The 22485-nt window shown below is 45.5% G+C and overlaps 1 protein-coding gene across 1 annotated transcript in view; it reads left to right on the top strand.

The window, feature by feature from the left end:
• Positions 1–12556: 12556 nt before the first annotated feature.
• LOC148091728 (protein Daple-like) overlaps positions 12557–22485 on the top strand; it is a 58407-nt gene continuing 48478 nt past the window's right edge. The window contains 4 exon segments of the mRNA XM_087823786.1: positions 12557–12616; positions 13376–13476; positions 15761–15869; positions 18858–18927. Of these exon segments, the coding sequence (XP_087679912.1) occupies positions 12557–12616; positions 13376–13476; positions 15761–15869; positions 18858–18927 (340 nt within the window).

The raw sequence follows: 22485 nt of genomic DNA, 5'->3' as shown, positions 1-22485 counted from the left end.
ACCGCAGTATTTCAGGTACCCACCTGGCACTGTACATTATTATCATATTATTGACTATATTCCCTATGCTGTACCTTACATCCCTGTAACTGTTTGTAACTATCACTTTGACTTCTTAATCCTATTTCACATATTTCACCCATCCCCCAAAACTCCTCCCTCTGGCAAGAATCAGTCTGATCTCTGTGTCTATGAGTCTGTTTCAATTTTGTTTGTTTATTTATTTTATTCTTTATATTCCACATGTAAGTGAAATCATAGGGTATTTGTCTTCCTCTGACTTATTTTGATTAGCACAATACTTTCTAGGTCTATCTATGCTGTCCCAATTGGTAAGATTTTCTTTTTTATGGCAAAGAAATATTCTGTTGTATGTGTATATATATGTACTACAGCTTTTTATCCACTCATGTATTGATGGGCACTTGGGTTGCCGCCATACCTTGGCTATTGTAATAAACATAAGGTGCATATATTCTTTTAAATTAGTGTTTTGGGTTTCTTCAGATATATACCCAGAAATGGAATTGCTGGATTATAAGGCAGTTCTATTTTTAATTTTTTGAGGACCCTCCATACTGTTTTCCACAGTGGTTGCACCAATCTGCATTCAGACCACCAGTGCCCTAGGGTTCCCTTTTCTCCACATGTTCACTAACACCTGCTGTTTCTTGATTTATTGAGGGTAGACATTCAGACAGGTGTGAGCTGATATCTCATTGTGATTTTAATTTGCATTTCTCTGATGATTAGTGACTTTGAGCACCCTTTCATATGTCCATTGTCCATCTGTATGTTCTTTTAGAAGAAGTGTCTATTCAGGGCCTTTGCTCATTTCTTAAGTGGATGGTGTTTTGGTGTTGTGTCATAAGATCTTTATAAATTTTGGATATTAACCAATCAGATGTATTGTGAATATATTCTTCCATTAGTGGGTTGTCTTTTTATTTTGTTAATAGTTTCCTTTTCTATGCAAAAACTTTTTAGTTTGATGTAGTCCCATTTATTTAATTCTTATGTTTCCCTTGCCCACAGAGATATATCAGAAAAATTATCGCTATGAGAAATGTCCGAGATTTTACTACCTATGTTTCCTTCTAGGATTTTTATGGTTTCAGCTCTAACATATAAGTCTTTAATGTATTTTGAGTTTATCCTTGTGTATTTTGTAAGAAGGTGTTGTAGTTTCCTTGTGTTTCGCGTATCTGTCCAGTATTCCCATCACCATTTATTGAATAGACTATCCTTACCTTATTGTATGTTCTTACCTCCTTTGTCATATCTTAATTGACCATGTAGTCATAGGTATGTTTCTGGGCTTTCTACCCTGTTCCACTGATCTATGTGTCTGTTTTTATGCCAATACCATGCTGTTTGATTAATATAGCCTTGTAGGATATATTCTTTTTAAAAAATATATATTTTAATGATTTCAGAGAGAGGAAGGGGGAGGGAGAGAGAGAGATCGAAACATCAGTGATGAGAGCGTCATTGATTGGCATCCTCCTGCATGCCCCCAACTGGGGATCGAGACTGCAACCCAGGCATGAGCAGTGACCAGGAATAAAACTGCAATCAGGATCATAAGTCAATATTCAACAGCTGAACCACACCAGCCGGGCTTCATTTGGAATTTATTTTTGTGTATGGTATAAGGAGGTGGTCTAGTTCCCTTTTTTGCATATATATGTCCAATTTTACCAACATCATTTATTGAATAGACTCTTTAACCCATTGTATGTTTTTGCCTCCTTTGTCTAATATTAATTGACTATAAAGATGTGGGTTTATTTCTGGGCTCTCTGTTCTGTTTCATTGATCTATATGTCTGTTTTTCTGCCAGCTCCAGGTGGTTTTTACTGCTATGGCTTGCAGTGTAGCTTGATATTAGGTAGCATAATTACTCCAACTTTGTTCTTTTTTTCTCAAGATTGCTGTTGGCTCTTCTGAGTCTTTTGTGATTCCATATACATTTTGGAATATGTGCTCTAGTTCTGTGAAGTGCACCATTGTTGTCTTGGTAGGAATTCCATGGACCCTATAGATGGCTTTGGGCAGATGGACATGTATATGGTGCCAAGTCCTCCTCTATCATGTAATGAGAACCTTTGCTCTTAAATGAGCACTAGTGTGGTTATTGTTCCCCCTCTTTTGATAAGTTTGTCTATTTCTACACACCTTGTGTTCTACCTATAGGGGATTCTCAAGTGTCTGATTGTTTTGTTACTCCTACCTAACGTCCCCAGTTGAAGCTGCCATAGTGAAGCATCTTTCATTTCTTCTGAGAGCATCAACTATTTTATTATCACTTTCTAAGAAAACCAAGCCCAGGAGTGCATGTACTCTCAGAATGCTCAAGTGTTTATGTGGGTAAGGCTGGGTGAGAATGCAGGGTGAAGAACATCTCATCCACACAGCCAGGAGTTTAATCCACTCCCGATATGATACAACATTAAAGGTTTGAGACATAAGACACTCAGTGCAGTTTCTCTGGCATGGCAGCTCTACTCCATTTTAAAGAGGCTACATTTATTATTATTTTTTCACAGACCTTAATTTGAAAGGAATCCACATGTAGTGTGTTGAAGGTTTCTGAGCTGGATTAATCAGGAGCAGAGAGATGGGATGTGGGAAAATGAGAATATTCGTTAGTAACAGCAGTGGCCCAGAATGACTGGAGCAAGTTGTGAGTCAGGGAAAAAGAGATGAGACAAGCCCTGGTGAGTGCTCAGTTGATTGGAGCATCATTCCATATCCCCAAAACGTTGCAGGTTCACTTTCTGGTCAGGGCACATGTCTGGCTTGAGAGTTTGATCCTAGTTTGGGGCACATGCATGGGCAAATGTCTATGTTTCTCTCTCACATAGATGTTTCCCTATCTCTCTTCCTCCTGCTCTAAAAATCAATAAAAACATATCCTTAGGTGAGGATTTAAAGAATTTTAAAAAAGAGAGAGCGATGAGCTGAGAAAAGAATGATGAAAGCCAGGACTCTGAGTAATTAATTTGAAAAGGCCTGGCAAAGAAGCATCTTTCTGAATTTAAATTTTAAGGTTCAAGATAACCAGTTTTTAAGATTTTATATTATTTTCAATTCCCATCCATATTATGCATTTGGGTTCATGGCTGTGGGATACAAATACTCCAAACAATAAGTGCCCAAAGGCCTAGTCAGCCTCCTAATAGAGTTCTGAACTGCACTAATATGTGCCAGAGGCACGAAAACAACAGTGTTGGAAACATCATGCCATCCACAGGCCATCTGGAAAACACCGTTCATGCTTTTATCTTTTTAGTTTATCTAACAGCATCATCCACAGTAAGTTCCTTGAGGTATAAGTGCATTAAAAATCTTCGCCGAGTCACAAACAGCTCCAAGCCTGCAGGTGGTGTAATCATATTGTGACTAGTGACGACACCAGGAAGGAAGTCAAGTCAGAGCTGGCAGCGCACACACCACACCTGCGACTGGGACACACAGGCCTCCTACTCCTCCCAAGACACTGGGATTCCCCTCCTCTTGGTTGGTGAATTGGACAGAAAGGTCAGTTCCCCCCACACACACACATGGCTGCTTCTGCTAAAGACATACAGGAAGGAAAGGAGAAAGCTTCAGGGAATAGGAAGGCCTCATGTCACCCCCACGGCCAGACCCTCAAAATAAGGGACAATCTCTGAGCTTCTGGAAAGGGATGTGCTCAGAAGTGGTGCAGAATTGGTCCTGTCAAACTCCCTCCAGACTTGGAGGTAGAGGAAGATTCCTGACAGTGTCTTGGTCAACTCAGGCTGCTCTAAGAAATTCCACAAAGTATGTGGCTTAAACAGTAGGCCTTCCTTCCTCACAGTGTTGGATGCTGGGGGTCCAAGACCAAGGTGGTGGCAGATGGCGTGTCTGGTGAGAACCTGCTTCCTTGCCTGCAGATGGCCATCTCCTTGTGTTCCTCTGTGGCTAAGACCAGAGGGAGGGCTCTAGTTTTTCCTCTTCTTAAAGGCCCTAATTCAATCCAGGGGTCACCTTCATTACCTCATATATACCTCACCACCTTCCGTATACCCACCTCCAAGCACCACCACATGGGGATTAAGGATTCAGCAAGTGAATGTTGGGGACACAGGCGTGCCATGTACAGAACAGAGGGACAAGCTGCTCAAGAGGGAGTAGCGGGAAGTGATTCCGTTACCTCCCTTCAGTATCTGCTTGGCAGTTACAGATCCAGCCTGGGTAAGGACAGCCTCCATCTCTGAAAAGTCACATTTCATCACCCCCTTGGACGGTGCTGGGCAGGAAGCAGAGGTGCACAGAAAGGGGGGCAGTCTTGAGCTCCTTCTCCCAGTCATAGCAGGAAAAAATATCATTTTTGCATTTTCCCATAGTTAAGCTTTCAGTCAGGAAACTGCTTTTAAAATACATGAACATGAAGCTGAAAATCATGAGAGTAGTAGTTAATGAGTATTGGCATCTTAAACAATTTACCAAATTCATAATCATGCTCTTAGGCTCATGGTATCCAGAGGAGAGGAGGGTTGCGGGCTGAGTGAAAGAGGAAGGGATTGAGAGTAGAGATTACTAATTACAGAATAGTCAGTGGCTGTAACCTACAGCACAGGAATGCAGTCAGTTATACTGTCATTATTATGCACAGTGTCAGGTGGGTGCTGGAACTATCGGGGGACCACATTGTAAAGTATACGGTTATGTAACCACTGTGCTTAACACCTGAAACTAATACAGAATAACAAATGTAAACTGTAATTGATATATAAAATTAAAAAACACCAATAACACTGCTTCTCTAATCTGTGCCCGGTGTTCAGTAACTTTCAAATTGATCACAGCTTTTTGTGGGCATCAGACTTACAGAAGAAATCATCATTTGTACTTTGCTGTTATTGTTCCTACTGAGCAAAGCTCTGTCTTATAGGTCAGATAAGTAATGGGGCAAATTCATTTAACACGTACATGGACCTATAACATAATCCAGACTCTTCCAGAAGTGCACAGGGGTCTGTCTGGGAGTCCTTTACAAGTGACAGCCTAGGAGTTGACTGCAATGTCTGGAGAAGACACACGCAGTACTGGCACCTGCCTCGGGTACAAGAGAGGGAAAGGTCCCAGGTAGCAGTGCTGTCACAGGAGGTAATATTCATAATAAGGAATATTATTATGAAGGTTACCTCCTGTTCAGAACATCAGCCCTGCCCCACTCCTGTCTTAGGGGATCGTACAGATCTCTGCTTAGAGCATTGCCAGTTGGGTTTCTCATGGTGTCACCAGCTACCGGGATAAAATCAAGCTGTTTAGATTGTGCCATCAGCCAGGGACACTGTCAAACTCCAGCTCTCCATGGTTTCCTGCACAAGGCCCCTGCTTCCCCATCTTCCTTTGGAGCAGGTGAATCTTTTTCTGCTGTGTGATGAACCCTGCCTTTCTCCCCCATCAAGTAGCAGCTGGGTGACCCTGGCCTTCCCTTCACCCCTCATAGAGCTTTCTGATGCTGGCAGACCAAGGCAGGGCTCTGGACTGTGGTTGTCCTGAGTGGGGGGGGGCACCCCGGGGGGCACCCCGCCCAAAGCTGGGCACTGCTTTCTCCAACTCAAACAAAAGACTCTGCAGCCACTGTGGAAACAGTGTGGAAACACTGTGGACTGCCTTATGATGCAGCCATTCCACTTCTGGGAATACATCGAAGGAACCCAAAACTCTAACTTGAAGTAATATGTGGTCATTGCAGCGTTATTTACACTGGCTGAGATTTGGAAGCAGTCCCAGTGCCCATCAGTAGACAAGTGGATAGCAGACACTCTCGGTCCATGTGTACAATGGAACATGACTTGGCCATAAAGAGTAATGAAACCTTACCATTGGTGACAGCATGAATGGACCTAGAGGGTATTGTGCTAAGTGAAGCAAGCCAGAAAGAGACAAATACCATGTGGTGTCACTTATATATGGAATCTAATGAACAAAATAAAATTTGGGGTAAAAGGGTCTCTGGCTCTAAGTGCCCTCCTTCCTAACATTCTTTCTTAGACCCTGCCCAGTACTTTGTCTTCTGAACTGGACTCAGGAGCCCTGAATATCTAGCCTGAGAAACAAGAGCAGTGACCAAGGTGACCAAAGGTTATTTCTCCTTTTGCATCCCTGGTGCCTCTCTCCTTCCTGTTTCCTCTCCAGTTCTCACGTGCTGCCTCTGTGCATGTCCAGGTGTGGGCTCAGTGAAAAGTGAATGAGTTTATCACAGAGTGGTCAGTAATTGCCTAAACATCTGGAACACAGGCAGACAAGTTTTGTGGCAGAAGAGGTTTGGGAGGACAGGTGTCCCAGGGAAGGGCAGGAGTGTGCACTCTTCCTGCTCTCCCAGGACTGCACCAAGGAGCTCTGAGCTCCTCACCCAGTCCCCAACGGGACCCTGGCCAAACTCTCAAGGGGCCGAACATTAAAGGACTCAGAACTTCAGTCTGTGCTCCAGGGAAACTTAGCTGTCCCCAGATCATTTCCTCCTGCAGCCTGATGTCTTCCTTTGTGTTCATGTATTTACATTTCTGATTTATAATTTCTATTCATGTGGAAATAAAATACTTACACCATTTAAGATTTAATCAATTATCATTATCAAATTCACCCCTTCTTTTCAGAGTAATAGTTTGATTTAGATATATATTCATATACAGGGGTGGGCAAAAGTAGGTTTACAGCTGAACTAAACAGTACAAGGATAAATAAACAAGAATACACTGTGTTTCGTGTACTCAGAACTGTAAACCTACTCATGGGCCCTGCATTTGAATTTGCTATGCTTACATCTTGGTTATTTTCCTTTCATTCTTGTCTAGTTTCTCTTCCTTCATTTCCTGAATTAATGTTGAGCCTTCTCTTAGTCATTTGTATTTCAGAGTTTAGATAGTGATTTTGAATGCATGAGGCAATATTTGAAAAGACAAATGAACTTGCATCTAATTTTCAGACAGTTAGTCTATAGTAGCATTGCCATGAAACCATTTTCTTTATGCATTTGTTTAAGGAAAAGATTAAATGTCATTTGAGGACACAAACTTGGGATTGTAAATGGTATTATGCACTTTTAAATAGCTCTTTTACTATTTCCAAAATCCTAACTTATTATCACATTATAATTTGATCCCCTGAGAAACAGAGGGGACAGTTGGCATATCATTTCTTTGTGGACAGTAAGGTCCCCATGGGAAGGGAACTGCCGATCCCTAAGTCATATGGTTATATGATGGCAGAGCTGTACTTTCCAAAAACCACTTTGCCTTTGCCTCCCAGGGTCAGGGTTGTTTCACCTGAACCCTCGGGAACTAAAACTCAAGCCTATATGCTCACGAAGAATTCTCTGCCAGTGATGTCTGCCACTTGTGAATTTGCTACTAGATTTCAAATATATGTAAGGTTATGATTGATAAAAATGTGTATTTAAAAATATCAAATTCAGAGAAGACTTTTTAAAATCCTCACCCAAGGGTATGTTATTACATATTTTAGAGAGAGCGGAAAGGAGAGGGGGAGAGAGAGAGAGAGAGAGAATCATCGATGTGAGAGAGAAACATTGATTGGTTGCCTCCCATACACACCCCGACTGGGGATTGAACACGAAACCTAGGTATGTACCCTGACCAGGAATCAAACCCACAACCTTTCAGTCTGTGGAATGATGCTCCAGTCAACTGAGCCACACCAACCAGGGCACAGAACCAATTCTTATGAAAGAAAACCTTACATTACTCTAGAATTTCTGCATACCTGGGTCCAAAAGACAGCTGAGTCATTGGGAGTTCATGGAACAGCTTGACAACTTTGAGGTGACTGGATGAGATATAATGTATGCAGCATGCTCACCACTGTGCCTGACTTGCACTCCTCTGTGGTTTCTGTCTGCCTGGCCCTCTTTTCCACAGCATTGTTCTGTATTTTGTCTAACATAGCTCTAGGCTCATCAGTTTTGCATCATTTTTCTGAAATGTTGGCCCTAAAATTTGGAAGCAGGGAGTTTAAAAATTTAGCATCCAGTTAATATCTCACTGGAATGAGTTCATATATTCAACTGTTATTGAAATTTTGATTTTTGTAAGTATAAAATAAATAATTTTCAATATATCAAGATTCTTTAAATGACATGTGAATTCAGTGGTGCGGGCAGGGGAATCAATTCATGAACACCCCAATATGTGGTTTACAAACATCTAGATAACTACTGCCAGTTGACTTCCAGAGGGAACTGTTGCTATACGCCTGTCCAGTGTCACTGACAGGATACCTGTTACTCCTGAGAATTTCCTGTTTGAGCTCGGCTCTGAATCTCTGTAAGTTCCTTCTAGAGCAGACTGGAAGTTTTAGAATATTTGTCAAATATATATAATAATTATTATTATCACTATTAATTCTTATTTGGCAAAGCTTCCCAGGTAATTTTCAAGCATATTAAATAGGCCTAATTGGTTTAAAAACATAGGAGAGAGGATGAATCCTTGAGGTATTTCAGGGCCCATTGTAATAACACAAAAGTCATTTGTCTGTTTAAAAAAGTCTTTGGAAATTTAAATTTTGGGAAGGCTGTTAAATATACTTAACCAAAAGTTTATATTATAAATCTTTTGGAAATCTAGGTAAAACACAGGTATATATATTATGGTAATAACTTTAAAAGATATAATTAAACTTAAATCGGTTTTGATATTAAACATTTTGTATAGACCATAGGATCCTATTTAATTTATATAAGTATTTAATCTCTGTAGGCCAATAAAATATTATATCCTAGCGGTGCCATCCAGAGGCAGAAAACACACTACATATCACATACAGACAAATACAGGAAGACCATATGCATGATTTAAATTATTAATTTTTGTAGAGAAGACATAAGATCTTCCCCTTGCCTTTGATAACTTTTAAGAAGGCTAGAAAAGGGGAGAGAAGTTCCTAAATACCAAGCGGGAAGACCTGTTGAGACTTTCAATGTAAGAGTCAAGGACTGTGAATGAGCAGTGGAAATAAAGAAAGTCTAGGCTTCAATCGAAGGCCTTAAGCGACAGGCGAGAGCCTGGGCAGGGCTGCTTTGGAAACTTACAAGTCAGAGCCCTAGTGACCTAAGATGTGACATGACAAGAGTGGGGCTGTTAGAAATACGAGGAGAGAAGGGGTCCCTTCGATATCAGGGGTGATCAGGTCCTGGCTCACTGGGTCCCGTCACCCAGGTGTCAGTCATGTGGGCTGGTGACTCTCTGTCCAGAGGGCAGATTTCTTTCACTTCCACATTGATGACGTGTGTCTCCATAACGGACTTACTCCGTAGCTGGACAGGTAAGTTTTCCCCACACTGACAAGTGGGAGAGGAAGTGCAATGAAAGCAACTCTAGGTCCACCAGAGAGAAATTAGGTGGAGGAGGGGACTGGGGCCTTCCTGGGGTCTTCCGTCAGACTTCAAACTTTCATAAACGTTTACAATCTTCACAACCTTTTACAAATGTTTTACCCATTCAGAAATAACCATCATTAGACTAACTTAATTTCAATCCTTGTCCTGAAAATATGTGTTTTTATATTTTGTGCCTTCTATTATTAAATTCATATAATGTTTCCCATTTAATTTGAATTCTTAGTTTTTAGAAACCTTAATTTCCCAATGATAACCAAAAAGTAAACAACCAGCATTTCTCAGATTGACATGTATGAATACACTTAAACATACTCTTATTTTCAAGCACACCTTTAAAAAAGCACATGACATTACAACAACAGTTCCAAATCCATTGAGATTTTGTGTGATAAAAGCTAAAAGCAGGTGAATTTAACTTGTCTACAATCAATGTTTCAGTATTTCATGTTATTTTAAAATATCTAGATGTTTCATAACTTTTATTATTTAACCCAGCAATGCTCCAAAGCTTTTAAGTTACCAAAGACTTTGGAAAATTAAGAAAAGGCAGGAGGAGGAGCAGACAGGCCTGGCAGGCAGCTTGTCCCCAGAGCTGCAGCTCCCAGGCCTCCTGCACTTTGGATTTAAAGCTGACACTTCTCTCCTTTACCAGGGGAGGGCGGCACTCCTCCCTCTTTGCAGCTTCTGCACCTTGTGCAACTCCGGTCTTCTGGGAGAGTTTGGAGCATTTCAGAGACTTATTTTTATAAGTTTTTCTTTAATTATATTATCTGGAGGCTTAGGAAGACATGACTGAAAATGAGATTCTTGAGGCTGCAGTTGGGGGGTTGAGTAGCCTTGAGGATCCCCATCCCCCAGGGACCAAACAGGTTTTGGAATTAAGGGGTCCTGGCGAGTGGGTGAGAGCAGAGCAAGCAGTCTAATAAAATAAAAGTGTAATGGGTTTACCTGTCACATCAAGGGTCACCTGTCCCTTCATAGATAATGTTCTTAACGGGGGGCCAACTGGATCATTGGGTCCCGTCAGTTCAAGGCCATGTGTGGTTAGGTTCTCGTCCCGGGGACCCCCAGACCCCAAGACAGTCCACCTTCCAGTGGCCGAACTTGTGACAGAGGGGGCATGGCCCTTGAGGTGACATATGGCTTAAAGCTGAGCTGCCTGTTGCTGTAGGATAGCTTTCTTGCTCTTTCTCTGCCCTGTTTCAGTTGTTAAAAATTGGAAGTTATTTCTACCAGTTGGTCAGTGGGAGCCTGGGGTCCTAAGGCTAATTTATATAATTTTCTTTTGATATCTGGGGCTGTCTGCTGGATAAAATGCATCCCCAAAGTGCTCAGCTCTCATAACAGACGCAAAGGGCTCCTCTAACAGGCTTTCTACTTACTACACCCTTAGGGAGAACATGCTAAGGTTCGGGTGGTAATGAGTCAGCTTCTGATAGTAGCAGGACTGCTAAGTAAGTGTCTCACTCCAGGTGCCTGTGGTTTTGACGTAAAGAAAGGGTTAAACCCAGGTGGCTGCTCTGTGGAGGGGGGTGGTGAGCTCAGAAGAAGGCAGATCAGGGATTTCTGGAGGCTCTAGGTGCCTGGATGTGGAGGCACAAAGGATGTGGCAGGAGGAGCGGAGTTCAGAATAGTGGTGGAGCTCCAGAAAAGGGCTGAACATAGGGAACCTCAGGCCATTTCCCTAGGCGGCATTATTAGCTGTGTCCTCAGTTCACAGCTAATGATTTAACTACATTTATAAATTTGTTTCCCATTTGGATCATATTTTGATGTACATTATTTTAAATCTCATCATGCTTCCTGCAAATGAAGACTGTTAGATTTATGGGGTAGGTTTTACAAAAGGAATTGATTTAGGTGGTTATGAAAAAAGAACATCTTAGGGTGGGATTTTTTTTCATTTTTGTTCTTTGACTTTAAGTAATTTTATAGTATTTATTGGAGCTGGGTAATTAATAAAAATGTTAATCAGTACTTTTTTCACCTCTCTCATAAGTCCAAAGATTTCATTTACTTAATAATTCAAATTTATTTTAAATTAAAATTTAACCAAAGTAAAACCATTACTAGTTTAGAAAATGATTAAAACACTTTTATCTCACTGATTGATGGCCTAAATGTTTAAATTCTGTTCTGAGGTACCAGCATATTTGTTCTCTAAATGTCTTTCTTGCATGTGCTAATTTAATACTCCTTAAATGGAAAGCTATGTACAAAATCTTTTTGTTAAAACATTTTCCAGCCCAAGCCAGTTTGAGTGGTTAGAGTGTCAGCTCTCAGGCTGGAGGGTCCCAGGTTCAATTGTGGCCAGGGGCACGTGCCCTGCTTGCAGGCTCAATCCCCTGCCCTGGTCTGGGTGCCTTGTGGGAGGCGAGCAATTGATGTGTCTCTCTCACATCAATGTTTTTCTCTCTCTCTCTCTCTCTCTCTCTCTCTCTCTCTCTCTCTGTCTCTGTCTCTCTTCTGTCTCTCTCTCTGTCTCTGTGTCTCCCTTCCACTCTCTGAAAAGCAATGGAAAAAATACATATTCCAAATATACAAGTTTATTTTTTTCATTTTTCTTTCCTATAAATTACATATTAGTTACTATTCTATCACATTGTTCTGCAGGCAGTTGACTGGTGGAGTTTAGCTGTCCTGACAGATGAACTGCTAACCGGAGCATCCCCTTTCCCTGCCGATGGGGAGAATTCCCAAGCTGAGATACTGGGCAAGACTTATCAAAATAAAGTGAGTGTGTTGTTGCCTCAAAGGAACTGATCACATTTCTGTAATTCGGCTGATGGAAAAAAATAATTTTAAAAAATGGGGATAGACAAAATTAGGTTTCTGTGGTTAATTTCCATTAATAATCATGTAGAAAGTAGATATGTAACCTTTATATTTTATGTGTCCAGATAGGCCTTAAGTTTCATAGGGAGAGTGTCATGATTTTTGCATGTTTCAAAGCACTTGGCATTGGGCCCAAACCGCTGTACATTTGGAATGTGGGGTGAAGGGCAGTTTAGAATGCAGGGCGAAGAGCGGTTTAGAATGTGGGGTGAAAAGCCGTTTAGAATTCGGGGCGCAGAGCCGTTTAGAGTTCGAGGCGCAGAGCCGGTGGGCACAGAGGTGTGCACAGAGCCGGTGGGCGCAGCGACTGGACGCAGCCTCGGGATGGATGTGACCGTCTCAGAGCTCATGGAGCTCTTCCTGCAGAGCCCGCTGGTGACCTGGGTGAGTGCCCCTGGCTCCCAGCCCCAGTGTTGGTGCCCGGGCTCCTCTCCCACCCCCCTCGGGTCACTGCAGACCTGACCCACTGGGGTGGGGGCTGCGGGTGGCAGGCAGTCCGGGGACTCAGGGGTCTTAGCAGGTGTTCCCAGCTGGGGTCCGGACAGTGGCCTGGGGTCCGGAGGTGTTTCCAACTCTGGAGCCAGTGCTCCCTGTGCAGGACCCCTCAGTGCCCCAGCCCTGGCCCGTGGGTACACCTGTCCCTACCGGGGTGCTGGGCTGCCAGTCCAGGAGTGGACAGGGTCGATGTGGTCGCCGTGGCCCCTGTGGATTGACCACTCAGGAATAGGACTCACTCTCCCCAAATATCCTGGTGTAGTTAGTTTTTGAACCCAAGACCAGCCCTTGAATGGCCGTGATGGGTGGGATTGGGGGTCTCAGAGTGGGAATGTGTACAGTCTGGGGTGGGCACAGTGACTTCCAATAGATCAGAGACATGAGACATTTGTTGAAAAGTTCCCTTTACTTTTGTTTTTCCCCTTCTGGGTGCTGGAGAAAAGTGGGGGGAAGGTGTTCCTCCTGCTGCCTCCTGTCTGTCGCCTGGAGAAGGAAGTGAGGGGGCCCTGGGGAAAGGGGGCCTTGCGCCTACTGAAGCATGGGGGGCGTTGGGGACCCCTTCAGCCCCCAGGCCTGTGGTTGTCTGCAGAGCTTTAGGATGTGCTCGGGGTGACTTGTGCTGCCTTTCTCCCCAACCCCTCCTCGCAGGTTCAGACTTTGGACCCATTCCGAAGCGGCAACTGCGACAACTTGAGTTTCTACATGAAACTGGTGGATGGCATCTTTCTGAACCAGGTCATGCTACAAATGTAAGTTGTCTACGAAAGTGTTGCCTTAAGGGTGTAGAAATGGGACCTGCGGTTGCTATGGGAGGGTCTTTCCCCTGGCCCAGGGGCGTCTCAGTCCGAGTGCCTTTGCTGCCACTCCTTGGGGCGAGAAGAGCTCCCGGACAGCGGCTGGCAGCTTGTTTGGTGACGGGAATTTGGAATTGAAGGACTGTCAAACACTTGGTGTAGGTGGTGCAATTAACTTCCAACTCGGGTACTGAATGTGGTTTAAGCAATGAAATTAAAATAAAAGCCTTTTGGGGATCCAGGAAGAGTAACAGACAGTGTCTGGTTACAGAGGAGTCGGTGGGTCAGGAGCATCTGTGAGTGACTAAGGTCTCGCTCTCAGAAGCCTGTGATTAGATTCTAAATGACATATCTATTAGCTTTGGCAGCACTGCTCCAAAACCATTGGCGAAAATGAGTTTTCCTGAGGTTGTCCCCTGGATAGTCCAGTTCTGGCTACCCCCCCCCCATTCTGTTAGACCCTGAAAATTACTGGATTCCATTGGAGCAGTGATGAGTGAAAGTTCAACCTGCCCTTACCCAAGCCCAGGACTGTTTAATTAAGAACATTAGCAGTGTCCCCAGCCTTTCCATTCAGCTTTTACACCCAGGCAGAGGCAGAACAAAGGCCGGGCACTCTTTCTTTCTTCCCTGACCTTTTTTTTAAATATATCTTTTATTGATTTCAGAGAGAGGAAAGGAGAAGGAGATAGATAGATAGATAGATAGATAGATAGATAGATAGATAGATAGATAGATAGATAGATAGAAACATCAATGATGAGAGAGTCATTGATCGAGCCCACAACCCGGGCATGTGCCCTGACTGGGAATCGAAACCCGATTGCCAGGATGCCAGGTTGAAGCTCAACCACTTAGCCATGCCCGGCCGGGCTCTTCCCTGACCTTTGGAATTCCTGAAGCTTTTACCACTTGCCTGTAAATCAGGAAAGCCTGCTGGCCGTTCCTTTGAGAAATGCCAGTTCATTGCCAGTTCACACTTGGCCTGAGGCTAAATTCAGTGAAGGGCCTCTCACCCAGTAAATGGCGGGGCTCTTTTGCAGTGTTGTTCCAGTTAGCTGCTGCCTTCAGAACTGATGGGGGAAGCAGAGGCGGTCAGAGCCCGGCCCTACCCTGGGTGCGTGTAGTGTCTTTTAGGTGCAGCCAGCATCCCGGTGTGTGCTGAGGCCCTTTGGCTCCTGGCACAGTTGGGGTGGTCCCATCTGACCTAAAGGAAAGCTGAGGTGACAGTAACAATGAAACAGAAAAGCCCTGCATGTTCTCTAAGTTCTGCTATGTTAAGAAGCACATGTGTCACTTTATGAAATTTCTCAGCACCGTTATCACAGGGCTGGGGACAGATGGAACCGTGAACACAGCCCTCATTTGAATTAGATATCCTTGTCTGTGTCTTGGGACAGTCACGTGGGGGGATGGCTTTGTCATGAAAAGCAGGAGATGTGGCAGCTAAATGGTCCTATTGAGCCCGTTCTCTTCAGATAGGAAACCTTCTTTTGACACAGAATTTTGAGAAATATCCTGCACGTATATAGATGAGTGGAATTATAAGTCACTTGATTCAGATTTCTAGTCTCATCACGACCAGACTAGACTTTTGCCTGGGAGCGGAAAGTAAAAGACACTTTTGGGGCTTCCCACATCAACTACTGTTAGCATTTCTCGTAGGCTGCTCTGGGCACCATAGAGAGCCCAGTTCTGATGATGCCAGTTCTTCCAGGTGACTTGTGTCCCTGGGATGTAAAATCACAGGCAGGACCTGCCTGAGACCCATGCTGGTGACAGAGGAGAGGACTCATGTGAAGTGGAACATTAATGATTTTTACTGATGTAAATCAGAAAATGTTCCTTTTTTCCCTTTTTCTCTCTTGATAGTTCATACATTTTGGTATGTTCAGTTTTTAATCCTTTTAATCTTGAAATATATCTTGGGGTAGGTTATTGATTTTGACACGGTGTAACTTTTGGGGTCTGCACTGGTGGTGGTTTGTGGGTGCTATTAACAGTGGGAATGGCAGTGACTGTGATTAAAGGCCTGAGGAGGTTGAGGGCCTTGTTGTGGGGCGGGAGTGATGGGGCTCATCCAAGTCCACGGCTCAGCAGTGGCAGAATTAGGTTTACTGGAGCCACACTCGTTACAGCCTCACACCCACCTAGACTTGGAGAGGACTATCCGCCGCCAGGCAGGGAGGTGCAGCAAAGCTGGGAGATGCCATTTCCATTCTCCTGTTTCTTCCCCCAGTGATCACAGGCCTGGAAAGAAGCCCATCCACCAGAATGTCAACAACAATGCGGACCTTCGGATTGAGAACTTGAGCATGCTGGTCAGAAATATCAAGACCTTCTACAAGGTGAGGGCAGCTCTCAGTTCCCCAGGAGTTCTGTGCCCCTGGCAGTGCTGTCACTCACATGATTTCCCCACAGGAAGCCGGGAGGACATTGTGTTCAAGGGCAGACACCTGCGTGCCAACACTTCTTTTGTTTTTTTCACTTGCATGTTGTTTTTTTGCATTGTGAGAAGGGTCGGGTGTTAGGTTGCTTTACTTTGTCCAGGGAATTCTCTTCAAGCGATGTGCAGAGTATTAGTGTCTGGTGCTGACAGAGCCCCAAAGATGAGCCTCAGGTACCACTGTGACCCAAGCACCAATTACACTGGGAGTGGTTGCGATGGGCTCTGGGATGGGCACCCTGATGTGGTTCTTGTCCACAGCTCAGTGAGTCTTTGTACAGCAGCAATTCAAGGGGTTGAAGGAGATATGGGAGCACAGAAGGGTTATGTTGGGTTTGGGACTGTAATTGATGAGCCCTGAGCTTGCACACAGGAGCTCTAGAGTTCACCGTGTGGAGTGTCCACTTGTCCAGTGCTCACCATACCTCATTAGCAGATAGTCAGTGGGTAGGAGGGCCTGATGGGGAACGGCCTTGGGAATGCTGGGTGAAATCTTTGATGTTTATGGTGTTTATATGGCCAGCACTGAAGCAATATGGACCTAAACTGTCCCCCAGGACCCTGGTTTTCTTGGCACTGAAACTTTTTCACCCATATGAAGTTTTTTAAGATCAGAGGTGAAGTTCAATGATTTTGATTGATGTGGGGGTTGAGGGACCCTAGTGCCTTCTGCTCAGCCCTGTCCTCTCCCTCCAGGGCATCTCTGTGGGTTCCTGGGACCCCAGGAAACATGGTTCAAGAACCACTGAGTGCTCAATAACCTGTCCCAGGTTCACCCTGGGGTTCCACTGAGATCTTGGGCCAGACTGTGCCTGGGACCTGTTCTTAGCGCTCAGCTGTGTTCATTCCATGGCCTGTTGGCAGCACAGCACCGTGATTCCCTGGGCAACCTCTAGGAGGCGTACAACCGGCCCCATCCTTTTAGTTAGAAATGCCAGCTGCACTGAGGAGGCACTGGGGGTCGAGGTGGGTCCTGGGAGAGCTGGGACTGTGGGGCTGAAGTGGCTTCATTTCTTTGGCCAAGGGGAGCCACACTCAGGGCCGGGCATGTTATAGGCTGCTGGGTTTCAGCTAGTGCTGCCCTTGTGCTGGCCACGGGCGGGGGCAGCTGGGTGAAGGGGGTGGTGTTGCCACTGAACTTGGGCCTGGGCATGGAAGCGGCCTGATTCCTGGCTGCAGGCACCATTCATGGTGAGTGAGTGCTTTTGATGCTGTGTGCTAAGGGCCAGGAGACGTAAACTGTGCTGACAGGGCCAGAGACAAGACTCCTAACTCCAGCTGCACGGGGGCAGTCGGGGAAAGCAGCCAAGACCAGACGGGACTCTGGGTGGTCAAGCATCGGTAACACGTGGACCTTCTGGAAGCTGCGCTGAGCGCTTGAGTTGTGTATGAAGGCAAGAGGGGGGCAGAGCCTCCAGGACTCAGGGCTCATGTGGCAGGAGTCCTTCCTTGTGCTGACTGAGCAGCTGGAAAGTGGATTTTGCTGATTTGGCTCGTGGTGCGTGTTTTGCCCTGGGTGGGACTGTGGAATACTTTCATGAGCCATTCACTTAAGAGTTTTCTCATGTTGAATTTTCCCAAGGCCTGAAGGAGGGCTGAGGCTGTTACACAGCTCAGACTTCTGTCCAAGCCAGGTATTCACCAGTGAGACATTTTTAGAAAAACACCAGCCTCTCTGATGCGGCGACATGTGACCCCAGACAATAAAGTTAAACTGCCTCCAACACCAAATTCAGAGGGGCCCGTTGTGTTGGGGTGAGGTGCACCTCGTGGTAGCATCCCTCCCCCCAAGTTCTGGTGCAGACAGGAGCCACAGAAAGACAGTAAGAGGGGGGATAGAGTCCATGCACAAGCTGTTTGGAGGCTCTGGCATCCCCCGCCCTGCGTGTCCCATGCCGCCATTCTCATCGGATGATCCAGAGAGAGTTCTGGGCTGCTCCACGGGGCCGGCTGTGTAATCGGCCCTTTCTTCACCAGTGCTCGCTGGCAGGATGCTGAATGCAGAGATGCAGTGACCTACTCAATACGGGGACTACTGAGGAAAGTGGGAAACCTTTTAAAATGGCTTAAGAAGAGCTTTTTTGGTGAAGAATTTTTATAGTGACCACTTTCGTAAGGCCAAGAATACTCTGGAACCTCCCCCCTTACTCGTCTCCTATAAAATTAGATTTTTATCTTCTGCTTTGTAAAAACCAAGGCCCATCTGGACAGCAAAGACAACCTGCCCTGGAGGCGCTCTGGGAACGCAGTCGTGGGTCTGGGTGTGAGCCCGCACACTCCAAGGAGGGCTTGTCAGAGACGCCCAGGCATGGGCATGGCTGACGGCCAGTGCCTGGCCCCACTGTCAAAGGCCCTTGGTGTGAGGGCCAGAAGGCAGCTTGTTTCCCACACCACCCTTCTGATGGGTGCAGATTAGCTGTGACCTATCCCTGTCCCAGGGAAGTCGCTGCTGTACAGGATGGAAGTATCCGCATCTATAGCGTGTACCACAGAACTGCTGGGCGCCAGCATCCTGGGTCATCAGGCTATGGAGACCCAGCAGCATCTCTCTCATTTTCACTCTGTATTTTCAGTTGCACAAGCAAACCAAACCATAAAAATAAAGACATCTTTTAAACAGATGCTCACCCCTGCCCCTGCCACCCTGACGTGTAAAGTGTCTTCTCTCCCCAAGGTCTCTGTGCAGAAGCAGACATGAGGCTTGCCTGGTTACGATCGAGGCAGACGTGAATTAGCTTTGACGTTTCACATTTGTTTGTATCCTAAGTAGACCTTCCTCTCTATAGTGTGTTAAAGTCGCCGTGTAGTGGCTGCACGCTCATCCGGTCATCTTAGTCCTTTATTTTTGTTTCCTGTTCTCATTGGTACCTTTTCCTCTTTGTTTCTGTAGGATGTTCTCAGGCAGGTGATCCTCATGAGATTGCCTGATGTCGTGGTGATCGGCAAGGACCCGCTGTCTGGTGAGTGAACGCTGCCTCCGGGGTGCTTGGCAGTGCCATTGGCTCTGGGCAGCTGTTGGACACAGAGCTCCAGCTGCCAGCTTGGAGCCAGCACAGTGAAAACACGGCATCATTTCGATGCGATTTTAAAGGGTGGGTTTGTTACTCTGAGGCATGAAGCCAAGAGCACACTTCTTCCTTAAGACCAAGTCCAAGTGCAGAGGCATGCAAGGCCATTGCTGCGGTGGGCTCTCCAGGGTCTCTCCTCCTTAGTATATGTGGAATCAATGTCACCGTCACGGGATGGGTGCCCTTTGGTAAGAAAGTAAGACTCTGTTGAGGGCCCTGCCAGTGTGGCTCAGTGGTTGGAGTGTCAGTCCTCACACCGAAGGGTCACAAGTTCAATTCCCAAGTAAGGGCACCTACCTCGGTTGTGGGTTTGTCTCCTACCCCCAGTTGAGGTGTATGTGGGAGGCAACCAGCCAATGTGACTCTCACATTGATGTTTCTCTCTCTGTCCCCCCTCCCTTCCTTCCACTCTCTCTGAAAAAGCAATGGGAGAAATATCCTCAGGTGAGGATTACCAAAAAAGCATGAATCTGTTGAAGGAGCTCACATCTCCCTTCCACGGTCCTTGTGATGCTCTTTCAGTCTGTGGTAGGTCTCACCAGGAATCCTGTCATGTCTCCCACTGTGCCCTGAGGCCTGAGAGGGCAAGGGTTCCAAGTTCTAGCTTCGCACACTCACTGTGACCTTGAAAGACTGAATGAAATGTGCTCCTGGACATCTTCTAGAAAGTCGGAGCTTAATTTGTACTTGTCAGGTAGCTCCCTGGTGAGTTAAACAGAGCGGCAGATCTCCTCCCTGCCGCATTGTGAGCATCTGCCTGTACCACGGCTTCTGGACAAACACCACTTTCTCTTACCTCTGGGCCTTTGCACATACTGTTTCCTGTGCCTGGGATGCTCTCGCTCGCCTGCATCCTAGATCTCTCCGCATCCTTTGGGTCTCAGCTCAGAGGTCATTCCTTTAAGAAACCCTGCCTGATTCTTACTGCAGACTAGATGTCCTTCCAGGTTCCCTTAGCATTTTTCACCTTTTTTTTTTTTTTTAAATATATCTTCATTGATTTCAGACAGAGGAAGGGAGAAGGAGAGAGAGAAAAACATCAGGATGAGAGAATCATTAATCAGCTGCCTCCTGCACGCCCCTGGGCATGTGTTTGACCGGGAATCGAACTGCAATCTGGATCATAGGTCGATGCTCCACCACTGAGCCATGGTGGCTGGGTTTTGGCTTTTTTTAATTGTTGATTTCCTTGGTCTGAGCTGAGAGGACTGTGTTGATTATGACAAAGCTCCCAGCACCCAGACCACATGGGTGCTTGGAAAGGGAGTTATCAGTAGGTTTGTTTCTTCTCTTTGCCTGCTTGACTGTGTCACTGAGCCAATATCGCTGGCAGGAACCCAGTAGACAGTCTCTTGTATGTTTTGAAACTATTCAAAACCCACAGTCTGGTAGATTTATGAAAATAGCAGTTTTTCTTTCTCCTAAAATCCTGGAGAGAAATTGGGCATCGGCCTCCCATGAGAAATGAGAGAACTTCAGCTTTTCTCTCTCTTTTTATAAGTTTCATAGGAACCTGTAGGGATAAAAATCACAGGATGCGTTTGTGATAAGCGCATGTTTTTACTCACACAGCCTGGTGAGAACAAGCACAGGGCTGCCCCACCCGGAGGAGGCAAAGCGGAATCTCCTAGTGCCCTGCTTATGGCCCAAAAGTTTGTTTTGAATAATTTTTGTCCATGAAGATTTTCCTAAAATTAATTCTCTACCTTTAAGCCGTTTCCCCCTCTGCTAACAAAACTCAGCAAACAGGAATTCCGTGCTTTTCTAACAGTGCTCTGGGTGGGATTTAGCTTCTCTTGATGCCTAATGGGTGTGAGTGAACGAATGAACTGAATGAATGAATGAATGAATGAATGAATGAATGCGTGGCTCATGGTTGTCACTGCATGTGACTCAGGTGCTAAGGGAGCAGAACCCTTTGCTCTTTGATTGAGCAGCCTCAGACTGTAACTTTGAGCTTGTGTCTATGTGTGTGTGTGTGTGTGTGTGTGTGTGTGTTCCTGCGTCTGTGTGTGTGTGTAACTGTGTGTATGCCTGTGTGTATGCGTCTGTGTACCTGTGTGTGTGTCTGTGTGTCTGTGTATCTGTGTGTATGTCTGTATGTACAGGTTTTCTAGTCTCCTTGCTTACACTCTTGCTATGAGCAGTGGGCCTACCAAACACTTGTTTCCACTTTTAATACTGTTTTCATCAGTTGTGGCTGGGAAAATGGGTCGTCAGGGCTGTTTAAGTTATTCTAAAGTATGGTATAATAGGTCCTTTGCGGCCTCTGCTCTGGACAGAATACATAAAGATTTTCTGTGTGAACTCTGCCGCCTTTTTTGGCTGATCCAAGCCCTCCAAACACGTTCTCCCTTATATCAGCTCTGCTGGTTACAGCGCCAAGTTCCTGGCCTGGGAAAGGTGAATCACTGTGGGAGAGGAGCTGGTGATGGCTGGAGGGGACTGTACCTCTAATATCCACCAAGGGCTTAGGGGAGGGGACTGATAGTGCAGGAGGGACCATCACATGGGCATATGGGCTGGGCACTAGCACTGTAGCTGGGAAAGATGTTGGTGAGGCTGACTGGAGGCTTTTAACACTCATGTGTGCATTTCCTTTTCTTTTTATCAAAACTGAAATTGTGACTGATCATCAGCTCAGCACCAATAGAGAAGTGAGTCAGTGTGGTGATTATATTTATTAACGACTATGGATTGGAGCCTCCTAGGCCCAATGAAAGCCTCACGGGAAAAGAATTCATAGGAGTCTTTGAGGCTTTTCCATTCCTAACACTGAGGAGGTTCTACACTTAGCAAGGCGAGGGTTTGACTGGAGGGGATGGATCTGCAGCACCCACCCGTATCCAGCATATCCCTAATATGCTAGAGTGGAACCTGGATGGTCCATAGAGACCCTGTGGTCTGGTTCCCGCTCCTCCCGCCCTCCCCAGGCTGGGAGACAGCAAGGAGGGTGCAGTTTAGGTCAGTGAATACCCAGTCCTCAGTTCTGAGACTCAGCCATAGTGTCTCCATCTCAGGAAGGTTGTTCTTAGCGATGTCTCATTTGGGAGGTATTGGGATGAGGCCGCCTGTCACTCCATCCACACCATACACCCAGGGACCCGAAATGACCCACAGCACTAATCCTCGGGGCACGAGTTTGTGTTTTTCATCCCGGGGTTCGTGGTAATACTTTGGGCCGTTTTAGCACAGTGTGAGTGGGTGTGGGTAAGTCTTTCAAGGAGACAATGCCATTTCTGGCACTTTCCTTCTCCCCCAAATAGAGCAGGATATGATTAGAAAGTTAGAAAACTATACTTTTTTTTTTTTACCCCCAGCCCCCTCTGCACATCACCCAGGCCAGCTGTCTCCATTTCAGAGATGTGGAAACTGAGGATGGGGGCCAGAGTACAGCTTCCTGGGGTCACACTGCTCCTGCTAACCAAGCCAAGTCTAGAGCCCCAGCAT

This window comes from Miniopterus natalensis, chromosome 13, assembly GCF_054644295.1.
Source record: "Miniopterus natalensis isolate mMinNat1 chromosome 13, mMinNat1.hap1, whole genome shotgun sequence".
In the NCBI taxonomy this organism is placed as follows: domain Eukaryota; kingdom Metazoa; phylum Chordata; class Mammalia; order Chiroptera; family Miniopteridae; genus Miniopterus; species Miniopterus natalensis.
Note: the sequence above shows the minus strand (reverse complement) of the source record. Positions and strands in the feature narration are given on the sequence as shown.